Consider the following 26,495-nt stretch of genomic DNA (forward strand, 5'->3'; position numbering starts at 1 on the left):
TGCAAAACATTCCCTTCACGACTCTTCCTCGTGTGAGCAGCGGGGATCAGCTCCGGGGGTCCGTGGGGAACATTTGATGGTACCTCCCCCCCCCCGGTCCGGCACCCACTGCCCTCAAAGGGAATGTGAGAGAGTGAGTGAGTGTGTTGGAGTAACTGCGGGATGAGGAGGAGCATCACTGTGGTGAATGAGGAACAGCAATCACCCCCGCCCCCCCACCACCGTTACAAATCTACATATCGCTTTCCTCCCGCAGACGAAGGAGAGGACGATGCAGGGGATGACGAGTTTGACGATGACTGGGATGATTAGTTGGTTTCGTAGGGACCCGCGGCTCTACACAGACCACCAGCACCCCTCTCTCAACAATGCTCAAATCGGACTGCACCATTTTAATTTGAGGGCGTGTGTGGCATTGATCAGGCTGGCTGCTGGGTGCATCGTCCAATGCAGTGAATCTCCCTCCGCACTGTCCCATCACCCACCCCCGGGGTCAGGCACAGAGTGAAACTCCCGCCGCACCGTCCCATCACCCACTCCCGGGGTCAGGCACAGAGTGAAACTCCCGCCGCACCGTCCCATCACCCACTCCCGGGGTCAGACACAGAGTGAATCTCCCTCCGCACTGTCCCATCACCCACCCCCGGGGTCAGGCACAGAGTGAAACTCCCGCCGCACCGTCCCATCACCCACTCCCGGGGTCAGACACAGAGTGAATCTCCCACACCATCCCATCACGCACTCCCGGGGTCAGACACAGAGTGAAACTCCCTCCGCACCGTCCCATCACACACTCCCGGGGTCAGACACAGAGTCAAGCTCCCTCCACACCGTCCCATCACACACTCCCGGGGTCAGACACAGAGTGAAGCTCCCACCACACACTCCCGGGGTCAAACACGGAGTGAAGCTCCCTCCACACCGTCCCAGCACACACTCCCAGGATCAGACACAGAGTGAAACTCCCTCCACACCGTCCCATCACACACTCCCGGGGTCAGACACAGAGTGAAGCTCCCTCCACACCGTCCCATCACAAACTCTCGGGGTCACAGACTGAAACTCTCTCTATTTTCTGCACTTGACTCGGCCCACTGCAGTCGATGCTCTCTTTCTGACCAAGCCAACCCTGCAGCATTTTTTTCAGCCTCTAACAGCGCAGCCACCTCGAGGCTTTGCCACTAACCGCTCCGAAGGCAGTACCTGTCCCTTGAACCCCTTTGACTAGAATATTCAATAAAGGTTTTCCACTGGTGCCGGGGCTGACTTGTTTGATTGCGTCGAGCAGGGAGACCCGGTGCTGTCTGTATGTGTGTTTCGCGTGTGTGTGCTTGCTTTTGTGAGTGAGACAGAGAGATACCTTGTTGCTGCGAGAGTAATCTTGTTCCTGTGTTGTGTGTGAGTGAGAGCCCAAGATCTTCGTGTGTGCATGGGAGAGAAACCGACTTTACGTGTTTGTGCAAGTAAGAGACTTTGTGAGTGACAGTGAGACAGATACAGACACAGACAGACCGTGTTGGTGTGTGTGTCTGCCAGTTCTATGGCCCAGATCTGTAACTGATCCAAATTGTGACTCTATTCTTTACCAGTGTTCTACACCTTCCACAACTCCACCAATCTTTGTATCACCCATAAACCTACTAACCCACAGTTTACAATTTCATCCAGGTCATTCATATAGAAAACAGCAGAGGTCCCTGTGGAGTCGGGGGTGGGAGGGTACAGACTTTATTCATGTAGAGTGAGTGAGAGGAGGGGGGGGAGAGTGAGGCGGGGGGAGAAGGGAGAGAGGGAGGGAGAAAGAGCGAGAGGGGGGAGAGAGCGCGAGGGGGGGAGAGCGAGAGGGGGAGAGAGCGAGGGGGGAGAGCGAGGGGGGAGAGCGAGGGGGGGAAAGCGAGGGGGGAGAGCGAGGGGGGGAGAGCGAGGGGGGGAGAGCGAGGGGGGGAGAGCGAGGGGGGGAGAGCGAGGGGGGAGAGGAGAGAGGTGGAGAGAGTGAGAGAGGACAGAGTGAGAGAGTAGAGAGAGAGGGGGAGAGAGAGGAGAGTGAGAGTGAGGGAGGAGGGGAGAGTGAGGGAGGGGGGGAGAGTGAGAGCAAGAGAGGAGAAAGTGAGAGCACAGAGAGAGAGAGAGGAGAGCGTGAGAGAGGAGAGAGAGAGAGATATCCTTGTCTGCATGAGGTGAGGGGTGGGAGTAAAGGGCTAGCACAGAGCCAGTGGGCCAAAGGGCCAGTTTCCTCATTTGTACCTATCTCAGACAGCCTCTTACCTGTACCAAGGAATCTGAGACTTGACCCTTGCTCTCTACCTCCACCCTTCAACTGAGCTTCCCCAGTGTCACGAACACTGAAATGGGGGGAGGGGGAGACAGACATCAGGGAGTGGTTGAAAGGTGGCAGAGGATGGGGTGAGGGGAGTGAATCAGGAAGGGGGTCCTGGAGCCCAGTGAAGGACTTCTCACTGCTCCATGTCCCCTTGCTGTACAACTCCAAGCTTCCTCTTCCAACCTAGCAACCCCTTATCAACCCCCTCCCCTCCCACCAGACCAAAGACTCCACAGAGATGAGGCATTTGGAAGGAGTTTCTTTCTGAAGCACTGGATACAGAAGGAACAATTGCAGACGTAGGAAAAGTTAAATAAATTAGAAACACTGTTCCCTCCCTCTCCTCCCTCCCCAGAGCGAGTCTGGTTGGGTGAGCTGTCCCTGGGACTCCTGCAGATCCCACACACCAAGCAGGAGGAAGCCGTCCATTTCATTTCCTCCCTGGGTCACAGTTCGTGGGCCCTGTGTCCCAGAATCTGCTCTTCCCTCCAGAAAAGGAATTGCCTCCCCAAGCTCATGCCACATGCCTTCACCACTTCCTGACGTCCAGGCGTAGATGTCACAGGTCAAGTTCCAGCTCAGAGTTGGTGTCAAAGGTCAGGCTGGGAAGTCAACGGAGGCATTAACCTTGGACGGTTGGAGGTCGCAGTTCATAGTGCCTCTGGACAGACTGGAGGTCAGATCACCATGGCTCTGGAGTTACTGTTCACGATTCTGCTCTTATTCGAAGGTCACAGTTCACAGTTCATCACCTCATGCCATTCAGAAGTCACAGTTCACCCCTCCACCCCCCCAAAGGTCACATCACCATTTGAAGATTCAGTTCATGGCTCCTATGGCATTTAGGTCACAGTTCATGACCCTCACCCTTCATTATACCCCTGTCATTTAAAGGTCATAATGAATCCCCCCAAAGGTCACAGTTCACAACTGATGTCATTGAAAGTCCGTGACCCCCTACCAAAAGGTCACTTTTCACCAACTTAAGACCCCCGCCACAAGGTTGAAGCTCACAACCCTCTGCCATTTAGAGGTCACCACCCATGTCACATTTTACACTTTCCCTGCCACCAGGACACAGATTCTGCCCCCTCCGCCCACCCCTCCCCTCTGATCCTCAGTTCAGGGGCAGGAGGCCGGAGACTCAGCCCCTTGGCCGGTAGGGCTCTGGGACCAGGAGCGGGACCCTTCCTCCTGCTGTCCTCCCTTGGCAGCGGCCGCCCAGCCCTCGGTCCCTTGCAGGTAGTCGGCGAAGAGTGCCCTGGCCCGCTGGGTGACCCGCCTCAGGTCCTGGCGCCTCACCAGCCGGTCGAAGTGCATGGCCAGCTCGTTGTAGTCCATGCGGGCGCCCACGATCCGGTCGCGGTGCTCCAGCAGCAGCGCCAGGCACAGGAAGAGAACGAAGGGGTGCCCGCCACCCAGCTGGTGGGGCGGGGGCAGCGGGCCGTCGTCGTCCTCGTCCCCGTCCCCCTCCCCTCCCTCCTCCCCACCTCCTCCTCCTCCTCCTCCCGCCCCGCCACCGCCCCCGCCCCGGGTCGGCCTCACCACCAGTGGCGACTCCCCTGGTGCCAGCGGCTCACCGGTGAGGGGCACCTCGCCCACCGGCGGATCAGGGGGCAGCGAGCTCCAGGCGACCTCGGCCAGCCTCAGGGCGTCGTCGAAGGCGAACTCGCGCTTCAGCTCGAGCAGGAGCCAGCGGTAGCAGAAGAAGAGGTCGTGGGCGCCCCGCCGACGCAGGTAGGCGTAGAAGGTGGGGTCGGCCCGCCGCAGGAGGCGCTGGAGGTGGCCGAATTTGGTGGCCAGTGCCTCGCCGTCCGGCCGGAAGTTCGGCTCCAGGCGGCGCATCAGGCCGCAGAAGCAGACGTAAGCGTGGGCCTCGTCGTCCATGACGGCGAGCAAGGGCGAGGCTAGGTCGCTCATGCCCTGGCAGTAGGAGACGCGGGGGTGGGCCACGGCGTAGGTGGTGAGCAGGTCGCGCAGGGCGGCTAGGTGAGGGTGGCCCTCCTCTGGCCCGGCATAGTAGGGGTGGCCACGGTCGGTGCGCGCCACGTCCTTGTGCACCAGCGCCTGCAGCTGCTCCAGCTGCTCGGCCCCCGCCCGCCGGCCCCGTTCCGCCTTCAGCCGCTCGTACTCCCGGCTCTTACGCTTCATGTAGTCCAGCCGCTGCTGGCCTGTCAGTCCCTCTGGGTACACGTTCAGCAGGTAGCGCCACACCACCTGTGCAGGGGCGAGGCGGGAGGGTGCCAGACAGGGACGGAGGGAGGGGCCGATGCGTGGGGAGGCGAGGAGGGGAAGTGAGGGAAGAGAGAGAAAGGTGTCAAGAAGGCAGGGGGAGCAGCAAAGAAGCAAGGGGATGTGAGAGAGGGAGGGAGGACATGTCAGAGGGTGAGGGGAGGAGGAGGGATGGAGAGAGGGTGTGAGGAGGGGTAGGGGGTAGATGGAGAGGAGAGAGAGAGATTGCAGACACATTAGACAGTGCAACATGACCCCGACTTGCAGATGGGGATAGGTAACATGGCGGATGTGGAGTACATGGACTAACTCACCCAGGCAAGAAAGGATTGTCCAGTCACACTCCTGACTTATAGATGGAGGGTGGGGTGGGGGGTGGGGAAGAGAGATAATGTGGCAGGTGTGGAGTGCGTGGACTAACTCACCCAGGCAAGTGGGGAGTGTCCAGTCACACTCTTGACATGTAAATGGGGGGGAGGTAAGGTGGCGGATGTGGAGTGCATAGACTAAACTGGTCGAGGAGCTGTGGCCAGAACTAAATAAAAACGCTCAGTCCCTTCTGGGTCCTGAAGCAGCACTGGTAAGGACAGTTGGGACCAAGACACTGCCTCAAGGAAGCTCAGGTGTTGGCATGGCAGGGTCATTGGAATTGTTCAGAGGGGTGGAGGCTAATCTGATACAATCAGGAGCATGGGTGGAGGGGGGAACCAGCCCCTCCACCATGGTCCCCCGTCTACACTCCTCGCTGCCTCGGTGAAGCAGCCAGCATAAACAAAGACCCCACCCACCCCGGACATTCTCATTTCTCCCCCATTCCCAATCGGACGGACGATACCAAAGCCTGACAGGACATACCACCACGGAGAAGGCTGGACTCAACCCTGTTGTTGGAGGCCTGTACACTCAGCCAGCTCCATCACGGCTGCAACCCTCCCTACAATCAAGGACATCCTCAAAAGGCAATGCCTCGAGAAGGCAGCGTTCATGATTAAAGACATTCGCCATTTGGGACATGCTCTCTTCTCATTGCTACCATCAGGGAGGAGGTACAGAAGCCTGAAGACCCACACTCAACAGTTCAGGAACAGCTTCTTTCTCTCTGCCATCCGATTTCTGATGGTCTGTGAACACCACCTCACCATTTCATTCTCTTTTCCCTCAATTTATTTTTATATACACTCAGCGGCCACTTTATTAGATACAGATGTCCCCCCTGCTCGTTAATGCAAATATCTCATCAGCCAATCACGTGGCAGCACCTCAATGCATCAAAACATGCAGATATGGTCAAGAGGTTCAGTTGTTCAGACCCAACATCAGAAGAAATGAGATCTAAGTGACTTTGACCATGGAATGATTGCTGGTGCCAGATGGGGTGGTTCGAGTATTTCAGAAACTGCTGATCTCCTGGGATTTTCATATACAACCATCCCTAGAGTGAAAAACTAAGAACATCCATTGAGCGGGAGTTCTGTAGGTGACAACACTTTGTTAATGAGAGCGGTCAGGAGAGTGGCCAACTGGTTCAAGCTGACAGGAAGGAGACACTAGCACATCTCACCACACTTTACACCAGTGTTGTGCAGGAGCATCTCTCAATACACAAGTCGAACCATGAAGTGGATGGCTACAGCAGCAGATCGTGAGCAAACACTCAAAGGCCTCTCTTATTAGGACCAGAAGGAAGAGTGGAGGCTTGGGGTAGCTCAGTCACAATGGGTGATCAGGACTAATGGGCTAGCAGAGAGAGGTGGGACTGAATGGTCAGAACGCAGACTGAAATACTTCTGAAGCAAAGCCCTCTATTGCTCATTCTTACTGGGCTCCCACAGGAGACACTGAAACCCTTGCATTCCATCTCGCGATGTGGGATATCTGGCAGAGGGGAAGAGAAGGCGGGTTGATCCCTGTGAGGGAAGGGCGTGAGGTTCGCGAAAGGAAGTGGATCAGGGTAAGGGAAGGGTGATCAGAGACGGACCTTGCGTAGGCCGGGCTCCACGCCGCCATGGTAGATCCGCAGGCGAAGCTCTTCGGGGCGACACAGCTGTCCCTCGTGGTTGAGGTAGGTGTGGAACTCGGCATCACCCAGGGGCGGCTTGAAGGGCTTGGCTGCCTCCTCGCTGCCAGCCCAGCTCAGCACCTGCTGGACCTTCGACAGGGTACGGCCCACCTGCGGGACAGGACAGGGTACGGTTCACACTACCCTGTCATACGCACTCCTGGGGTCAAACAGAGTGAAACTCCCTCCACACCATCCCATCACACACTCCCGGGGTCAGACACAGAGTGAAACTCCCTCCACACCGTCCCATCACACACTCCCGGGGTCAGACACAGAGTGAAACTCCCTCCACACCATCCCATCACTGCAACCCAGGGTCAGACAGAGTGAAGCTCCCTCCATACCATCCCATCACACACTCCCGGGGTCAGACACAGAGTGAAGCTCCCTCCACACTGTCCCATCACACACTCCCGGGGTCAGACACAGAGTGAAACTCCATCCACACCGTCCCATCACACACTCCCGGGGTCAGACACAGAGTGAAACTCCCGCCACACCATCCCATCACTCACACCCAGGGTCAGACACAGAGTGAAACTCCCTCCACACCGTCCCATCACACACTCCCAGGGTCAGACAGAGTGAAACTCCCTCCACACCGTCCCATCACTGCAACCCAGGGTCAGACAGAGTGAAGCTCCCTCCACACCGTCCCATCACACACACCTGGGGTCAGACAGAGTGAAACTCCCTCCACACTGTCCCATCACACACTCCCGGGGTCAGACACAGAGTGAAACTCCATCCACACCGTCCCATCACACACTCCCGGGGTCAGACACACAGTGAAACTCCCTCCACACCATCCCATCACTCACACCCAGGGTCAGACACAGAGTGAAACTCCCTCCACACCGTCCCATCACACACTCCCAGGGTCAGACAGAGTGAAACTCCCTCCACACCGTCCCATCACTGCAACCCAGGGTCAGGCAGAGTGAAGCTCCCTCCACACCGTCCCATCACACACACCTGGGGTCAGACAGAGTGAAACTCCCTCCACACCGTCCCATCACACACTCCCGGGGTCAGGTACAGAGTGAAACTCCCTCCACACCGTCCCATCACACGCTCCCAGGGTCAGGCACAGAGTGAAACTCCCTCCACACCGTCTCATCACTCATACCCAGGGTCAGACACAGAGTGAAACTCCCTCCACATCGTCCCATCACACACTCCTGGGGTCAGACACAGAGTGAAGCTCCCTCCACACCGTCCCATCACACACTCCCGGGGTCAGACACAGAGTGAAGCTCCCTCCACACCGTCCCATCACACACTCCCAGGGTCAGACAGAGTGAAACTCCCTCCACACCGTCCCATCACTGACACCCAGGGTCAGACAGAGTGAAACTCCCTCCACACCGTCCCATCACGGACACCCAGGGTCAGACAGAGTGAAATTCCCTCCACATCGTCCCATCACACACTCCTGGGGTCAGACACAGAGTGAAGCTCCCTCCACACCGTCCCATCACACACTCCCGGGGTCAGACACAGAGTGAAGCTCCCTCCACACCGTCCCATCACACACTCCCAGGGTCAGACAGAGTGAAGCTCCCTCCACACCGTCCCATCACACTCCCGAGGTCAGACACAGAGTGAAGCTCCCTCCACACCGTCCCATCACACACACCCGGGGTCAGACACAGAGTGAAGCTCCCTCCATACTATCCCATCACACACTCCCAGGGTCAGACACAGAGTGGAGCTCCCTCTACACTGACCCATCATATACTGTTAGGGTCAGACACAGAGTGAAGCTCCCTCCATACTGTCCCGAGGTCAGAAAATATTCCTGACATACATACCGTAAACATCACCCCAGTGTTTGGGAAGTCACCAACCCCTAGGAATTCCACCCCCTGCTCGCCTTTCCTGACACTCACCTGGGATATGATGGACTGAGTGAGGGGTAGGGGTGAGACGGCAAATGTCCGTTTCTCTGGGGTCAGGAGGTCGGAGCTGATCACATCCTTGGGGCTGATGATGTCCCAGTCCTCCAGGAGTGGGCCTGCATGGGGGAGGGAAGGAAAGGGAGGAGGGGGAGCAGGAAAAATCTCAGGACCCCATTGAGTCAAAACCAGCAACAGCCACTTGTCAACGTTGAGCAAGTTTGTAAATCTGGAGGGAGCAAAGGATGCTGGTAAGGTGAAGGTGAAGTGCACGGGAAGGATATGGGACAGGAGGCAGAGAAGGAATGCCAGGGGTGGGGGTGGCACGGGGGCAGGTGCACCAGCTCTGAAACACCAGGCAAGGTGCTTCCCGCTTCCGCCCACCTCCCTTCCCCTTTTCCCAACCATGATTCCCCTCTCCCTGCCCCTTCCCACTATCAGTCCACAATAGAGACCCTCATCACCACTTTTATCATCACTCACATATCATAAAATGTTTTCTTTTGCAGCAGTACAGTGCAATACATAAAATTACTACCGTACTGTGCAAAGGTCTTTGACACCTGAGCTATATACATGTGCCTTAGACTTTTGCACAGTATTGAACCTGCCTCTAGCACCTCCACTGGCAGCTCGTTCCATTCACCCACCTCTCTGAGTGTGAAGAGGTTGCCCCCAGGTCTTTATGAAGTCTTTCCCCTCTTGTCATAAACCTGTGCCCTTTAGCTTTTGAGGAAAAAGGCTGTGACCACCCACCTTATCTACAGCCCTTGAGGTTTAATAACCTCTCACCCCTCAGTCTCCTTCACTCCAGGGTCAACAGTCCCAGCCTGTCCAGCCTCTTCATAGAACCCAATCCCTTCAGTCCCAGGAACACCCTGGTGAATCTTTCCTGCCCCCTCTCCACTGCCCTTCCTACAGCTGGGTGACCAACAAGATCCCAAGGTCAAAGTGAATTTATTACCAGAGTACATCTAGGTCACCATATACAACTCTGAGATTCATTTTCCTGCCGGCATACTCAGCCGCTCTTCAGAATACTAACTACAAGTTCAATGAAAGATCAACCAGAGTGCAGAAGACAACAGACTGTGCAAATGCAGGTATAAATAAATAGCGATAAATAACAAGAACATGAGATAAAGAGTCCTTAAAGTGAGATCATCGGTTGTGGGAACATTTCAACGATGGGGCAGGTGAGTGTAGTTTTCCCCTTTTATTCAAGAGCCTGATGGTTGAGGGGTAGTAACTGTTCTGGAACTTGATAGTGCAAGTCCTGGGGCTCCTGTACCTTCTACCTGATGGCAGCAACGAGAGAGAGCGTGGCCTGGGTAAGAAGGATTTCTGAAGATGGATGCTGCTCTCCTACAACAGCGTTTCATGTAGATGTGCTCAGTGGTTGGGAGTGCTTATCTGTGGTGGACTGGGCTGTATCCGCTACTTCTTGCAGGATTTTCCATTCAAAGGCATTGGCGTTTCCATACCAGGCTGTGATGCAGCCAGTCCACACGTCTATAGCAGTTTGCCAAAGTTTCAGATACCACATCGAATCTCAGCAGACTCCTCAGGAAGAGGACCTGCTGTGCTCTCTTCACAATTCCACTCACTGTAAGTCTCACCAACGACTCGTGCAGCTGTAACACGACATCCCAACTCTGGTACTCGATATTCTGACCCGTAAAGACCAGCGGCCTTCACCACCCCGTGTGGCTGTGTCGCCACTTCCAGCGAACCGCGTGCCCGTACCTCTGGTGCCATCACTTGAATTGAGTACTGAGGCACCACAGTTGCGTAGCAGCTCGCGTAAAAACGGTTAAAGCCCAGAGCATCGGAGATCCCAGTTCAGTCCCGGCGTCTCTGCACATCCTCCCCGTGGGTTTCCCTGGGTGCTTCGCTCTCCTCCCACAGTACTGGGTGGGTTAATTGTTAGTCGTCCTGTGATTAGGTCAGGGTTGAATCAGCGTTCTTGGGGAGTGCTGGGAGGTGCTGCTCAAAGGGCGGGAAGGGCCTACTCTGCATTGCATCTGTAAGTGAATCAAATATACTCCTACGGGGTTGTCAGCGGATTCCCTTCATGGAGAGCGTCTGTGAGTGACTTTGTTTAATGTGGGCAGTCTGACGCACGGGCAGCCATCACACAGATTGGAATGCAGGATGACTGGGGACCCCTCATTGCCATTGTGATGTGTTGGTATCTTCCCCCAGCTCCACCGCTGAGGTCTTGGCTGGATCGCTCTTTGTCTGGAACCTCCCTCTTGACCTTACCGCCATGGGTGACCCTGCCAGGAGCCAAGCTCCAGACGGCATCGTTCTCAGAATTTATTTAAACATTTAGAGATCCAGCAGGCTAACAGGCCCTTCCGGCCCAACAAGCCCGTGCTGCCCAAATACGCCCAGGTAACCAATTAACCTACTAACCAGCACGTCTTTAGACTGCCGGAGTACCGGGGCAGTCCCACACAGTCACAGGGAGAACGTACAAAGTCCTTTGAGAGCTGGGGGAATAGAGCGCGGTACCCTGGGGCTGAGAAGCATTACACTAGCGTGGGACCTCAGGTACCCCACGACACAGTGACAATCCTTGGAGAAGATCCTCTGTTCCACAACACCCCCCGGGCTCCGGCCACTTGCTGCACAAGTCCTCCTGTTCTAATTTCTCAAAGATCAACACCTCAACAGCTACTACCCCTCAACCATCAACAGGTGGTACAGGAGCCTCAGGACTCACACCACCAGGTTCAGTAATGTTATTACCCCGAACCATCAGGCTCCTGAACCGGGGGAATAACTTCACTTGTCCCTTCACTGAAATGTTCCCACAAGCTATGGACTCACTTTCAAGCTCTCTTCATCTCATGTTCTTGATATTTATTGCTTATTTACTATTTATTATTTCTTACTTTTTGTATTTGCAGTTTGTTGTCTTCTGCACACTGGTATAACACCCAAGTTGGTGCGGTCTTTCATTGATTCTGTTATGGTATCCATAAATTCTATTCTGGATTTATTGAGTATGCCCACAAGAAAATGAATCTCAAGGTTGTGTATGGTGACGTACATGTACTTCAACAGTAAGTTCACTTTGAACCTTGAACCTTGTCCAAGTTAAACTCCATCTGCCATTGCTTGGCCCACTTCCCAGGTTGGTCAAGGTCTGATATAACTTTGGACAATCCTCTTCACCGTTTTGGAGCCATTCGCAGGCCTGCTATACTGCAGCCAAATCATTAACATAGCTGACAAACACTGATCTATATGCAGCACACTATTGATCAGACTTCCAGTCTGAGAAACACTCCTCTACCTCCTAGCACCAAGCCAATTGTGTACCCAGCTGCCCATCTCACCCTGAAACCCATGCTGTCCAACCCTTCAGACCTTGCCAGCGGCCTTGCTAAAGAGTCATACTCTCTTGCTGTACCACAGTTTCTCTGTTCTTCACAGCGTAGAAGCAGACCCTTTAGCCTGCAATCTCCATGCAGACCTTCAAGTACCTCATACTAATGCCATTTGCTCTGCAGTCTTCTACACTCAGCTGCGACTTTATTAGCTACACCCGCTCGTTAATGCAAATAACTAATCAATGAAGGAGAGCATGCAGACATGGTCAAGAGGTTCAGTTGCTGTTCAGCCAAAAACTAGAATGTGACTTAAGACTGTGGAATGATTGCTGAGGTTGAGTGTCTCAGAAACTGCTGACATCCTAGGATATTCACTCAAAACATTCTTGAGTTTACAAAGAACGGAGCAAAACACACAAAAAAAAATCCAGTGAGCCCTGTGGGCGAAAACGCCCAGTTAATGAGAGAGTTCAGAGGAGAATGGCCAGACTGGTTCAAGCCGACAGTAGCTCAAATAACCACGCGTTAAATCAGTGGTGTGCAGGAGGGCATCTCTGAAGGGGCAAGTCGAAGCCTGGTGGATGGGCCATAGCAGCAGAAGACCACGTTGGGATCCACTCCTGTACCCGATGAAGTGGTCACTGAACGCACACCTTGGCAATTTGTCCGGATGCTGCTGGTGTTCAACGCTGTGAGCTTCATCGGACTGGGTTTTCGTGAAGGAATGAATATCACTGGGCAATTATACATCAAATCTTTAAAGCATGTCTTTTCATGCCATTGCCATTAAGATGTACCAGATTCAAGGAGAGGTTATCAGACTATTGAACAGTTAGATCCCCAACAGAAGATAGACTCTTGACCTCACAATCTATCTTGCACCTTTTTATTTACCTGCACTGCATTTTCCAGAGCAGAGGACACTACAGCACAGTACATGCTGCTTGGCTCACGATGTTAATCTACTCCAAGGTCAATCTAATCCTTCTCTCCCACATAATCCTCCAGTTTTCCATCATCCATGTGCCTGGCTTGGTCCTGAAAGTTCACCATCACTTCTACTTCCTCAGGAGGCTAAAGAAATCCACCATGTCCCTACGAACCATCGCCAATTTTTAGAAAACGTCTCTTCCTGAGTGATGGTGCTGAGGATAGGGCAGTGTGTGGTGAGACTGCTAGCAAGGACAGGGCAAAAATACAGTAGTCAATGGGATCAGTTGCAACATAAACAGGGGACAAAATTGAAGAGGGTGATGAATATAGGATTAAAGGAGTTATGTTTGAATGCATGCAGAAGACGGAACAAGGTACATGAACTTGTTGCCTAGTTACAGATGGGATTGCATGATGTTGTGGGCATTACTCTGCCCATGATCACAAGGAACGAGAGAGAGCTGTGGGTGCAGCTCAAAACATCATGGAAACCAACCTCCCGCTAGACTGACTGCCCACAATTTGCGTCACGTTGGAAAAGCAGCCAACCAGACCAAAGCCCCCACACCCACCCTGCATGTTCTCTCCCCTTGACCATCGAGCAGAAGCACAAAAGCCTGAAAACATGTACCACCGGGCTCAAGGACAGATTCCGCCCCATTGTTGTAACACTGTCGAGAGGTCCTCATGTACGGCAAGATGGACTGTTAACCTCTCAACCCATCTCATCGTAACCCTCGCAACTTATTTTCAGCCTGCCCTGCACTTTCTCTGAAACTGTAACACCTTACTCTGCATTCTGTTGTTGTTTCTCTTAACCTACCTTAACACAGTGATACACAGGAGTGACCTGTCTGGATAGCAAGGAGCAAAGTCTCTCACTGTACCTCGGTACACGTGATGATAATAAACCAATTTACTAATCTAACCGGCAGGTAATTCCCTGCATTCTTTCACTTCTTTTGTTAACTAGTGGGATATGTTGGTAGTAAGGAAGACAAATGCAATGTTAGCAATCATTTCAAGAGATCCAGGAAATGAAAGCAAGGATGCACTTGGCCAGGCAGCAGGCAGTCGAAGGTTCTATCCGAGCTGAATGCTTGCCTCTCTTCTGTCATCACTTTTGTGCCCGAGCACCTCCAAAGAGAGGGCATACAATTGCTATGGGTAGAGTGGGGGAGAACAGCACCCAGAGAATCCAGTGTTTTATAGATACAGTGGATTTTGGTGAGCTGGGCTATCAGCTCTTAACGAACAAAAACAAATTGAAAATATTGCCAAGATTCTTTTTGTTTATTTGGGACACTATGCTGTTTAATTGGGGCAAGAGACTGTTGCCAAGCGGTTTCGAACTAGCATGTATGCTGTGTGCTCGTTAGGCATCACACTGTGCTTACAGCAAACAGTTTTTAAATACAAACACTTGGTATGTTTGTGTTCAAAAAGCAGCTCTTCTCGTCACTGACCGTTGGCTATTAATAAACAGTAAGATCATTCAGGACCGTTTTGCTCACTGCGCTTTCAAGTATTCAGGCTTGGAGATGCCAGAAACAGCCGGGAGAGGAAATGAAACGATTTCACTACTTCAACAAGTTGAGAACTCAGAAGAATTTGAAGGTATTGACAACCATCTTGAATGTTACAATGAAAATGAAGATTTAGAGGATGCAATCATTGAAAACATTGTATGAAGGCAGGCAATTATCTGCACATGGTGTCTGTGCTGATTTTGTTAATTTACACCAATCAAAAGAACACATCAAAATGAATTCTCCATCGATAACTATTAGGAACTAATATAGTTTTATAGTACAGTAGTAGCACTGTCAGTGTTCCAATTTGTTCTATATTTTATTTAAATATATAATTTGTTACTCCGTTAAATGGTAGTTTGTGTATTTTTTGATACCTTTTTAACTATTCCTACAAAACTTTGGCTAATTGTATGTTATATGGTTATATGGTTAATTGGGCCAAATTGTACATGTCCCAATTAATTGGAATCAATTATAGTAATAACCATATTTTAATTTTAAATTGTTAACAGTCTAGTAAATCCCCTATTGTTTGTATTTTGTGAGTTAATAAACATTTGTAGTTTTGTGAAAAGGGCTACTCACTGTCCTCGGAGGGCTTGATGTCGACTTTGAGTTGGAGGTAAGCTTGCGTGAGGCTGCTGAAGGCAACGTCCAGGTCCCAGTCTGACTGTAGGGACAGGTACACCTCCTGGGAAGACTTCTCCGGCGACAGATAGCTAATGATAAAGTTCTTCTTGCTGCTGCTGGAAGAAAACACACAAGGTTTAACAATAATTGGGGGGGGGGGCATTTCGAAAGAGAGCGGAAGAGGTGTTGCTACGCTTTGGGAGGGGCCCCAGCGGAGTGCCAGGCTGCAAGGCGCTGAGGGAACACAGGCCTGTGAGAAATGCCAGCTGGAGACAATTCTCTCCTCTTCTCCCACCCACCAACTCCCTCCCAGTTATCAGCTCAACCCAACCTTGTTCCACAGAGCCCTGGGAGAGGTCTGATTGGACCGTCCAGCACGAACCAGCAGCTCAGTAAGGAATGATCCAGAGCTACGACACAGGTCTGGTGTCACAGGCCTTGGACAGGGACGGCATGTGGGCAGGGGGGAGGAATCTAGCAGGGCGGTGGCGGATGGAGATTTTGGGAGGAGTTGCTGAATGAGTGGGGGGGGGGGTGCTGGAAGACTCCTTTCTCGATCTCAAACTCCAGCATCCTCTGCCGACTGCATGGGGATGCCCTAGCCCCCATCCCCCGGAGGCTCGGGTGTCTTCCCCGACCCACCAACTGCTGCAACTCCATGCCATGCCCTGCCAAGCACGGCAACTTTCATCTCCGTACTAGGGAACCGTTCAATAATTCTAACAGTGGGATCGAAGCTGTCCTTGAGCCTGGTGGGATGTGCTTTCAAACCAATGGGAGAGGGGACAAGAGAGAATGTCCGGGGTGGATGCAGAGGAGATTTACCAGGGGATGCTGCCTGGATTAGAGAGCATCTTTAGTGCGCAGCGGGAGAACGGAAGGCTGACTACAGGGAAGTGGGACTGAGGTACGATCTCCTCCCAGGATTACACCCTCCGGCGCCGAGGTGGGGTGGGTTCAGTAAAGAGGTCACCCTGAATGCCCACAACAGGGAACAACTGCCTAGGACCCCATGGGAACCCAGAGATCACAGCAGGGACCCTAGAGACTTTGCTTTCCATGAAACAGTAATGCACAGGCCCTACGACCCACGATGGTGTGTCGACCTAGCCCAAGAAGAATCTCACCCTTCCTTCTGTACAGTCCCTGTTGTATTAGTCTCTACCACCACCACCCTCGGTGTGTACTTACACCTATGTAAAAAGAGAAGGCCTACCTCTGACTTGTCCACTAAACATTCCTCCACTCACCTTAAGCTGACTACCTCCAGAATTGGCAACCACCACTGCTGTCCACTCTATCTGATAATCTTGTACACCTCTCTCATCCTCCGTCACTCCAGCGAGCAAAGCCCTGGCTTGCTCAATCTTTCCTCATAAGACATGCTCTCTAATCCAAGCAGCATCCACCTGTCACTCTCTCTAAACCCTCCCATCAGGCAGAAGACACAAATCTCTGAAAACACATACCACCAGGCTCAAGGACAGCTGCTACCCTGCTGTTATTAGACTATTGAATGGTCCCCTAGTACCATAAGATGGCTGGCAGTGGGGAGATACGTCTCTACCGAAGGAGGCGTAAGATGCTCCTTCTCTCTGCTAGCCTGTAGGTCACCCTTGGGCAAGGTGTAGCCCCTGCTTAGCCCCCCACCCCCCACCGATCAGGGTCATATGAAGCCATGGGGGCAGGTAGTGGATGAGCAGCTGGTTCATACTACAAGTCGACCACTGACACCAGGCAGACAATCTCTGAAGAGTACTGATAATGGCTGGGGCCACCCGCCTTGTAAAGACACTGCCCAGAAGGCGGCAATGGCAAACCACTTCTGTAGAAAAATTTGCCAAGAACGATCGTGGCCATGGAGACCACCGTTACCCATGTCGTATCACATGGTACATGATGATGATGATGATAATGAGTACCATAAGATGGACTCGACCTTAAAGTACCTATTTATGACTTTACATCTTGTTTACCTACACTGTACCTTCTCTATAGCTGTTACACTTTATTCTGCAATCAATTATTGTTTTACATTGTTCTACCTCAATGGACTGTGTAAAGATTTGATCTGTATGAACAGGATACATAGTTTTCGCTCTATCTTGGTACATGTGACAATGATGAGCCAATACCATGCTATCGATGCCTCATTACACTGGACAACAAAGATTTTGCTTCCTGAGTACTTTTGGGTGTACCTTATGGACTTTGGGCTGCTGATCATGAAAATCACCATGCAATTTCTGTATCACACACCATTTTTTTTAAAAGAAGTTGCCTATATTTGTTATTTCCATTCCTAATTCAAGTCAGAATGACTGATGCCAAGATTAAGGAAGGCATTTTTGTTGGTCCACAAATCAAACAGGTCATCAATGACAGGCAATTTGAAGAACTTCTAGTGGGACCGGAGAAAATCACATGGAAGGCATTGCTGAAAATTTCCGTTAGCAACTACAGGGCACCAGACTATGTACAGCTGACCGACGATGTGCTTCAAGTATACAAAACCATGAAATGCAACATGTCATTAAAGATTCATTTCCTGCACTCCCATTTAGACTTCTTCCCTGCAAATCTCGGTGCTGACAGTGATGAGCACGGTGAAAGGTTTCACCAGGACACTGCGGTCATGGAGAAATGGTATCAGGGCAACTGGAATCCATCAATGCTGGCTGATTATTTTTGGACACTTAAGCGAGAAGCCTCAGGCACTGAGTACAAATGAAGATCATCAACAAAACATTTTTAGCTCAGTTGAATCGCAAAGCATCAGCATGGTTTGCAATTAACGCATTAAATTCAATAAAAGTTAGTTTCATGTTTCTCCAAATTCCTACGTGATACAAAGTCTGAAATTATATTTGTGTTCAGCTTCAAGTGGTCTATCATAAACAAAACAATAAAATTTTGAGGAACCAACACTTTCAAAAAAATTTGTTGTCTAGTGTTATCATATACCCCCGTAACTTTCCTTTTGGAGTGGAGCTTTTGAACCCCCTGTATGACCTGGCATTTTTGGGGTGTGAACTGAAGTCTCAGAGGTGCAGGGCGGTTGTGGTGTGGTGCGTACGGGCCAAATTGAGGCGGCAGGGACCAGGCCTGAGAGCTGGGAACGAGCCAGTGTTTGGCTGTTGGAGAGGAGATTCGAAGGGACAGAGACGAGGTCGTGTGACCCGGGCCTGAGAGCGAGGAGCAAGCCAAGGTTTGACCAATTTAAGTGCAGGGTAAGGTTGAAAAGGTCAGGGTGTTGGGGCCGGAGGAGAGGGACGGGCTGGTGTTCAGCTCGCTGCTCGCAGGGTTTACTGAGGCTGTGACTGACAACTAATGAGTCGTGGCCTCACTTTCGTGAACTTCAGTTCAAGATGCTATTTGCTTACTTTTATTGCTTGCACAATTTCTTTTTTTTCTTGCACATTAGGTGCTTAACAGATTTTTTTAATGGGTGAGATTGGGTTTCTTTGTTTTGTGGCTGTAAGGAGACGAATCTCAAGGTTGTACATATACTTCTATAATAAATTCACTTTGAACTTTGAAGCTCCATTAAGTCGCCTCTCATCCTCCGTCACTCCAAAGAGAAAAACTCTAGCTCACTCAACTTTTCTGCAAAGGATGTGCTCTTTAATCCACAGAGCAGCCTGGTACATCTCCTCTGCATCCTCTCTAAATCTTCCACATCCTTCCTATGAGAAATCCAGAACTGAAAACGATACTTTAAGTATAGTAGTTTTGGAGCTGCAATGCTACCTCGTGGCTTTTTCACCCCCGAGATTTAACCATTAGGATGTGACCATTTATAGACGGCAGGGTTTCAAGAGCAAATGGAGGAGTGAAGCAGAGGTGCAGGAACGCACAGCGTGCTAATCATCTTTCCCTGCTATGAAGGAAAAGTACCTCGGAACAGATGGCCCTTCTGCTGTAGGGAATCCATCACACTCCTGACTTGCAGGTGTGGTAATGTGGCGGATGTGGAGTGCATGGACTAACTCCACCCAGGAAAAGTGGAGAGTGTCCCATCACACTCCTGACTTGCAGGTGGGGTAATGTAGCAGATGTGGTGTACATGGACTAACTCCACCCAGGAAAGTGGAGTGTCCCATCACACTCCTGACTTGTAAATGAGGGGAAAGATAATGTGGCGGATGTGGAGTGCATGGACTAACTCCACCCAAGCGAGCAGGGAGTGCCTCATCACCCTCCGGACACCGATGGATCCAGGTCTGTTGTCACTCACCTACTTAAATCGAAGGCTCGTATGAGGATGTGCTGGAGGACCTCGAAGGAGGTGATCTGGGGGTCGACGGCAAACGTGCGGAACACTGGAGGAAGCAAGCCTTCGCATTTCTGTTGGGCGAACCACAGGGAAGGAGGTTAGGAGAGCAGGCACGTTGTCTGATTAACCAATCAGAAGAGCAGGCAGCACTTGTGAAACAACTAAGAGTGAATGTATAAAGAAATACTCTGCCCTATACATCAAAGTACATACACGCTCAGTGGCCACATTATTATGTACACCTGTTTGTTAATGCAAATATCTAATCAAACCAATCATCTGGCAGCAACTCAATGCACAAAAACATACAGACATGGTCAAGAGGTTTAGGTGTTGGTCAAACCAAACATCAGAATGGGGCATGAATGTGATTGAAGTGACTTAAACCATGGAATGATTGCTGGTGCCAGATGGGGTGGTTTGAGTATCTCAGTAGCTGCTGATCCCTTGCAATTTTTACACACAACAGTCTCTAGAGTTTACAGAGAATTATGCAGAAAATATAAAGCACTCAGTGAGCGCCAGTTCTGTGGGGAAGAACACCTCTAATGAGAGAGGTCAGAAGAGAATGGCCAGACTGGTTCAAGCTGACAGGAAGGCGACAGTAACTTAAGTAACCGCACATTACAATAGTTGTGTGCGGGTGTGTCTCTGGGCGTATAAAACATCAAACCTTGAAGTGAATGGGCTTCATTAGCAGAAGATCACACCCGCTTCCATTCCTGTATTTAAAAAACTGTATAGTACCATATACTACCTTGATATTCATTTTCTTGCAGGCGTTTACAGGAAAAAAAAGAATTTTCAAAAATAAAGACCAACAAACAACCAATGTAGAAAAGAAGACAAACTATACAATAAAGTGCAGGCCCTTTGGCTCTCAATGTTGTGCTGACATTTTAACCTACTCCAAGATCAATCTTACCATTCCCTCTCACCAATTTGCTATCACTTATGTTCCTGTCAAAGAGCCGTGTGTGTGTGTGTGTGTGTGTGTGTGTGTGTGTGTGTGTGTGTGTGTTTATATATAATTGAGACATACAAAATTATGAGGGGTACAGATAGGGTAAATCCAAGCAGGCTTTTTCCACTGACATCTGGGGAAAGAGACCTCGAGGTCATAGGCTAAAGTGAAATATAAATGTTGTACTTAAAAGGAAATCTGAGGAGAAATTTTCCTCAGAGCACGGCGGGAGTGCAGAACGAGCTGTGAGCGGAGCTGGTGGCCACGGCTTTGAATGCAACATTTAAGAGAAGTTTGGATAGGCACATGGTGGGCTTGGTGCCGGTTGATAAGACTAGATAGAATAACAGTTCAGCACAGACTAGATGGGCTGAAGGGCCTGTTTCTGAGCTGTAGTGCTCTATAACTCCACGTGTTTAAAAATAAACTTGCCTCGTACACCTCCTTTAAACTTCCCACCTCTAGCCTAAAATGTATGTCACCTAAAATTCAACATTTCTACCTTGAGAAAAAGGTTGCGACTGTCCTACCTTATCTATGCCTCTATCAGGTCCCCCCTCAGCCTCCACTGCCCCAGAACTAAGACTGTAAGATATGGGAGCAATTCTGCCCATCAATTCTCTTCCATCACGGCTGATTTATTATCCCTCTCAACCCCCTTTCTCCGACCTCCCCGGACCCTTTGACAACCTTACTAATCAAGAATCTATCAATCTCTGTGTTCAATACCATATATCAATGGCTTGGCCTCTACAGCCAACTGTAGCAATAAATTCCACAGATTCACTACCCTTTGGCTAAAGAAATTCCTCCTCATCTCCGTTCTAAAGAGACATCCTTCTGAGGGCGTGCCCACCTTCTAACCCTACCCCTCATCTTTTTTTTTCTCCAGTCCTGCTGAAGGGTCTCAGCCTGAAACTTCAACTGCACTCTTCTCCAAAGGTGCTGCCTGGCCTGCTGAGTTCCTCCAGCATTTTGCGTGTGTTGCCCTAATTATGCTCCTGTATCTTGTGGTCTGATAAGTAAATATCCTCCACTCCATCAGGAAGGAGGTACAGAAGACCGAAGGCACACACGCAGCGATTCACGAACAGCTTCTTCTCCTCTGCCAACCGATTCCCAAATGGACCTTGAACCCATGAACACCTCACTTTTTAATATTATTTGTTTCTTTGCACTGTTTTTATTGAATATGCATATACATACTTACTGTAACTGATTCACTTATTTTTTTTCCCCTATATTTATCATATATTGCATTGTACTGCTGTCACCATGTTAACAAATTTCATGACGTATGCCGGTAATATTAAACGTAATTCTGATTCGCACTGCACTCCCCTGGAGAAATTGTTCTGCTTTTACAGGGTGAAGATGATGTCGTTCATTTCCTCCATTCTTTCATCAGGCCATTTACTGAGGAAGTTTACAAAGAGTTCTCACTTCCAACATTAGTTGACCCAGTGCTAACAAGAAGCTCATGTTTCTGTCGTTGGAAGTCAAACTCTTTGAGACGTGAGAAAGCACCGACCAATCCCTGCACTGAAATTGACTTCTAAAAATAAAAGTTGGTGTAATTTCATTTTTATTTGCAAATGCTGCTAATCTGATACTACAGTTCTGTGCAGGAGCCTTGAGTACATATATAAATATAGCTAGACATTAGCACAATGTTATTTGTCAACGTGGAGCAGAGAGCAAGTTTGTAAATCTGGCAGGATCAAAGGATGTTGGGAATGGTGAGGTGCGGTGTGGGACAGGTGGCCGAGGAGTGTCAGAGAATGGGGATGGTACAGGTGCAGACACAGACACACCCAGCCCTGAGACACCAGGCAAAGTCATTTGATTCCAAGCAACTGTAGGATTTCTCAGTAATGTTAACTGCTAAGGCTAATGTAATGGCTTCTCTGCAATGCTAACTGCTGATGTAATGGTATCTCTGCAGCAGCAATGTTTGGGTTATAACTACAGGTCGACCTTCACTAATCCGACTACCTGTAATCCGGTTCCTTCGATAATCGGGCACTGGTTATGTTTAATGTGATCCTTCTGTAATTCGGCATTTTCATTAATCCGGAACTCCTCAGGTCCGAACGGTGCCGGATTGGTGAAGGTCGGCCTGTACAGACAGCGGGTAGCTAACCAATGGGAGATGTGTTATTCGTTATTCTTTCTTGTATGTCGGGGGCTTTCAGTTGAGGAGGAAGGAGAGGAAGGGCAAGGGCGAGAGTGCTGGCACACCACCAGGTGGCGGAGACTGGAACCCGAGGGTCTGAGTGTCGGCAGAGGTTGTTTGTGGAGGAATACCTACTGCATGAGCTCCAAAGATTTATTGTGCACGAACTATTTTATTAAAAGTGGCGCCTTTTTCTTTTATATTCTGTTTCTCTGCTAACCACATAGCCAAAGTAAGAGTTATAAAGTGTAATCATTTAATGGCATATTGTGTACTGTCTGATGTTTTACGTTGTGGGTTTGTCCCAGGGGTACATTACACAGCACCCACACAAACGCGATTACACCGTTTGGCGGGGCAGAAGGTAGCTCCCCCTAGACGAACGTGAGTTAACTGAGCCTGAGTGGTACACAATCATGACAGAATGTCTCTCTAGTGCTTCCCTCTCCCTTCCCATTTTCCCAAGCATGATTCCCCTCTTCCTGCCCTTTTCCCACTCTCAGTCCACAATAGACCCATATCAGAATCAGGTTTATCATCACTCACGTGTGTCAAGAAATTTGTTTTGCAGCAGCAGTACATAAAATTACTACAGTACCGTGCAAAAGGCTTAGACACCCTAACTATATTTATATAGACAATAGACAATAGGTGCAGGAGTAGGCCATTCAGCCCTTCGAGCCAGCACCACCATTCACTGTGATCATGGCTGATCATCCACAATCAATACCCTTTTCCTGCCTTCTCCCCATATCCCTTCACTCCGCTATCTTTAAGAGCTCTATCTAACTCTTTCTTGAAAGAATCCAGGGAATCACCCTCCACTGCCTTCTGAGGCAGAGCATTCCACAGAAGCACAACCCTCTGTGTGAAAATGTTTTTCCTCAACTCCGTTCTAAATTGTCTACTCTTTATTCTTAAAACTGTGGCCTCTGGTTCTGGACTCCCCTAACATCGGGAACATGTTTCCTGCCTCTACCGTGTCCAATCCCTTAATAATCTTATATGTTTCAATCAGATCCCCTCTCATCCTTCTAAATTCCAGTGTATACAAGCCCAGTCGCACCAATCTTTCAACATATGACAGTCCCGTCATCCTGGGGATTAACCTCGTGAACCTACGCTGCACTCCCTCAATATGCCTAAGACTTTTGCAAGGTGCTGTTTATGACTGTGATGCTGCTGCAAGGAAGTTTCTCACCACACATAGACTTGTGTGTCAGACAATAAACTTGCCTCTGTTCTTGGGGTGCAGATCCGCAGCTCACAGAGTGAAAAAGACGGTGGTATGTCATGCTGGTCAGGGTGTTACAGCTGCATAAATCTTGAACTGTTGATACACACATCTTGGGCTGAAAATACTGTTCCTCTTTTTCCAGAATCAGTACAGATATGACAAATTACAAGTAAAATGGATTCAGCGGTGGCTGGATGGGAGACGCCAGAGAGTGGTGGTGGATAACTGTTTGTCAGATTGGAGGCCGGTGTGTAGTGGTGTGCCTCAGGGATCTGTACTGGGTCCAATGTTGTTTGTCATATACATTAATGATCTGGATGATGGGGTGGTAAATTGGACGAGTAAGTATGCAGATAATACTAAGATAGGTGGCGTTGTGGATAATGAAGTAGGTTTTCAAAGCTTGCAGAGAGATTTAGGCCAGTTAGAAGAGTGGGCTGAAAGATGGCAGATGGAGTTTAATGCTGATAAATGTGAGGTGCTACATTTTGGTAGGACTAATCAAAATAGGACAGACATGGTAAATGGTAGGGCATTGAAGAATGCAGTAGAACAGAGGGATCTAGGAATAATGGTGCATAGTTCCCTGAACGTGGAATCTCATGTGGATAGGGTGATGAAGAAAGCTTTTGGTATGCTGGCCTTTATTAATCAGAGCATTGAGTATAGGAGTTGGGATGTAATGTTGAAAATGTACAAGGCATTGGTGAGGACAAATTTGGAGTATTGTGTACAGTTCTGGTCACTAAATTATAGAAAAGATGTCAACAAAATAGAGAGAGTACAGAGAAGGTTTACTAGAATGTTACCTGGGTTTCATCACCTAAGTTACAGAGAAAGGTTGAACAAGTTGGGTCTTTATTCTTTGGAGCGTAGAAGGTTGAGGGGGGACTGAATGAGATATTTAAAATTATGAGGGGGATAGAGTTGACGTGGATAGACTTTTCCATTAGAGTAGGGGAGATTCAAACAAGAAGACATGAGTTGAGAGTTGGGGGGGCAAAAGTTTAGGGGTAATATGAGGGGGAACTTCTTTACTCAAAGAGAGTGGTAGCTGTGTGGAACGAGCTTCCAGCAGAAGTGGTTGAGGCAGGTTCGATGTTGTTGTTTAAAGTTAAATTGGATAGATATATGGACAGGAAAGGAATGGAGGTTAATGGGCTGAGTGCAGGTCGGTGGGACTAGGTGAGAGTAAGCGTTTGGCACGGACTAGAAGGGCCGAGATGGCCTGTTTCTGTGCTGTAATTGTTATATGGTTATAAGTGTTTATATAACAAGATAAGTAGGCCAAGAGAGCAAAAAATAGTTGATGGACCACTCAAAAATCTAATTGCAGCGTGAAGAGGCTGTTTCTAAAACATCGAGTGTGTGTCTTCAAGCTCCTGTACTTCCTGATGGTAGTACTGGGAAGAGGGAATGTCCTGGGTGGTGGTGTTGGGGGTGGGGGGAGAGTGCTTAATGATGTTTGCCACTCTTTTGAGGCAATGCTTTTTGAAGACGTCAATACCCTTGAATGAAAAAATCCAACCAAAACGAATAGGTTCAGCCCATCCCTCACGGCTAAAGCCCTCCCAACCGCTGAGCACATCTACACGAAACGCTGCCGCAGGGAAGCAGCACCCGTCATCGGGACCCCCACCACCCAGGCCAGGCTCTCGTCTCATTGCTGCCATCAGGACAGTGGTAGAGGAGCCTCAAGACTCACACCACCGGGTTCAGGTACAGTTATTACCCCTCAACCATCAGGATCCTGAATAAAATGGGATAACTCCACTCACTCCACTCACCCCATCACTGAAATGCTCCCACAACCAACGACTGCACTTCAAGTGCTCTTTATCGCACGCTTTCGTTGCTCATCGGTGATTATTTATACTCGCACTGCACACTTTGCTGTCGTCCGCTCTCTGGTTGATCATTCACTGACCCCGTTACAGTCACTATGTTGTAGACTCCCAGAGTATGCCCACAAGAAACTGAAGCTCAGGGTTGTGTGTGGTGATGCACGTGCACGTTGATGATAAATTGACTTGGGACTTTGATGGTGAAGAGGCCGGTGCCCAGTGACAGAGCGGCTGAGTCTGTATCCCTCTGGACCAGACGGTGGTACCACCAGAGGGAAGCCTCTCCACCACGTCTCGTGCTGCTCTACATTCTATCTGCGACGAGTGGTGCCAGATTAGTAAAAGCACCGGCCAATTGCCCTGCACTGAAATTGACTGTTAAACTGTGCGTGATTTAGTTTGTGTTTTCCTGGGAATGCTGCTAGTCTGACACTACAGTACCGTGCAACAGTCTTGGGCGTGTATATAGACATTAGCACAACGTATTTGCCAACGTGGAGCAGACAGCGGGTTTGTACATCTGGCAGGAGCAAAGGGTGTTGGGAATGGCCAGGATGTGGCGTGGGACAGGTGGCAGAGGAGGAGTGTCAGGGAAGGGGGACACACCCAGCTTAGTTAAAGATGCTACACGATGCCACAGACTTCACGGCATCTATCAGCACTAATACAGCTGATCCTGAAACCTGCTTAGTAAACCAGGCCCGACTGAATGAAGCGAGGGCAACAGAGCTTCTGGAAGCAGGCAGGGAGCGAGGTCTCAGGTCCTGGGGCTCATCTGCTCGGACTTTGGAATACTGGGATTACCGACTCCCTCAGGTATCAGAGCATTTGATGGCTCTGGGCCTGTACTCACTGGGGTTTAGAAAAACGAGGGAGATCTCATTGAAACATATCGAATATTGAAAGGCCTAGATAACATGGACACGGAGAGGGTGTTTCCTTTACTGGGGGGGGAGAGAGTCCAGGACCAGAGAGACAGTCTCAGAAGAGAAGGATGTCTATTTAGAACAGAGATGAGGAGGAATCTCCTTTGCCAGAGGGGGGTGA

General features: G+C 50.0%; 2 protein-coding genes across 3 annotated transcripts in view; one reads left to right on the top strand and one right to left on the bottom strand.

Annotated features, from left to right (window-relative positions):
• LOC140190097 (actin nucleation-promoting factor WAS-like) overlaps window positions 1-874 on the top strand; it is a 33,581-nt gene extending 32,707 nt beyond the window's left edge. The window contains exon 12 of the mRNA XM_072246578.1: window positions 257-874. Within this exon, the coding sequence (XP_072102679.1) occupies window positions 257-312 (56 nt within the window). The 3' untranslated portion in view covers window positions 313-874. The remainder of the gene's footprint in view (window positions 1-256) is intronic.
• A 1,667-nt stretch (window positions 875-2,541) lies between these two features.
• tbc1d25 (TBC1 domain family, member 25) overlaps window positions 2,542-26,495 on the bottom strand; it is a 32,757-nt gene continuing 8,803 nt past the window's right edge. The window contains exons 2-6 of one of the 2 annotated variants that reach the window (XM_072246577.1): window positions 19,189-19,298; window positions 14,907-15,064; window positions 8,507-8,631; window positions 6,531-6,722; window positions 2,542-4,537 (exon numbers count right to left, since the gene is read on the bottom strand). In XM_072246577.1, the coding sequence (XP_072102678.1) occupies window positions 3,443-4,537; window positions 6,531-6,722; window positions 8,507-8,631; window positions 14,907-15,064; window positions 19,189-19,298 (1,680 nt within the window). In that variant the 3' untranslated portion in view covers window positions 2,542-3,442. Of the gene's footprint in view, window positions 4,538-6,530; window positions 6,723-8,506; window positions 8,632-14,906; window positions 15,068-19,188; window positions 19,299-26,495 lie in introns of both variants that reach the window. The other variant, XM_072246576.1, reaches the window with a different exon arrangement.

This window comes from Mobula birostris, chromosome 29 (genome assembly GCF_030028105.1).
Source record: "Mobula birostris isolate sMobBir1 chromosome 29, sMobBir1.hap1, whole genome shotgun sequence".
Taxonomy (NCBI): Eukaryota; Metazoa; Chordata; class Chondrichthyes; order Myliobatiformes; family Myliobatidae; genus Mobula; species Mobula birostris.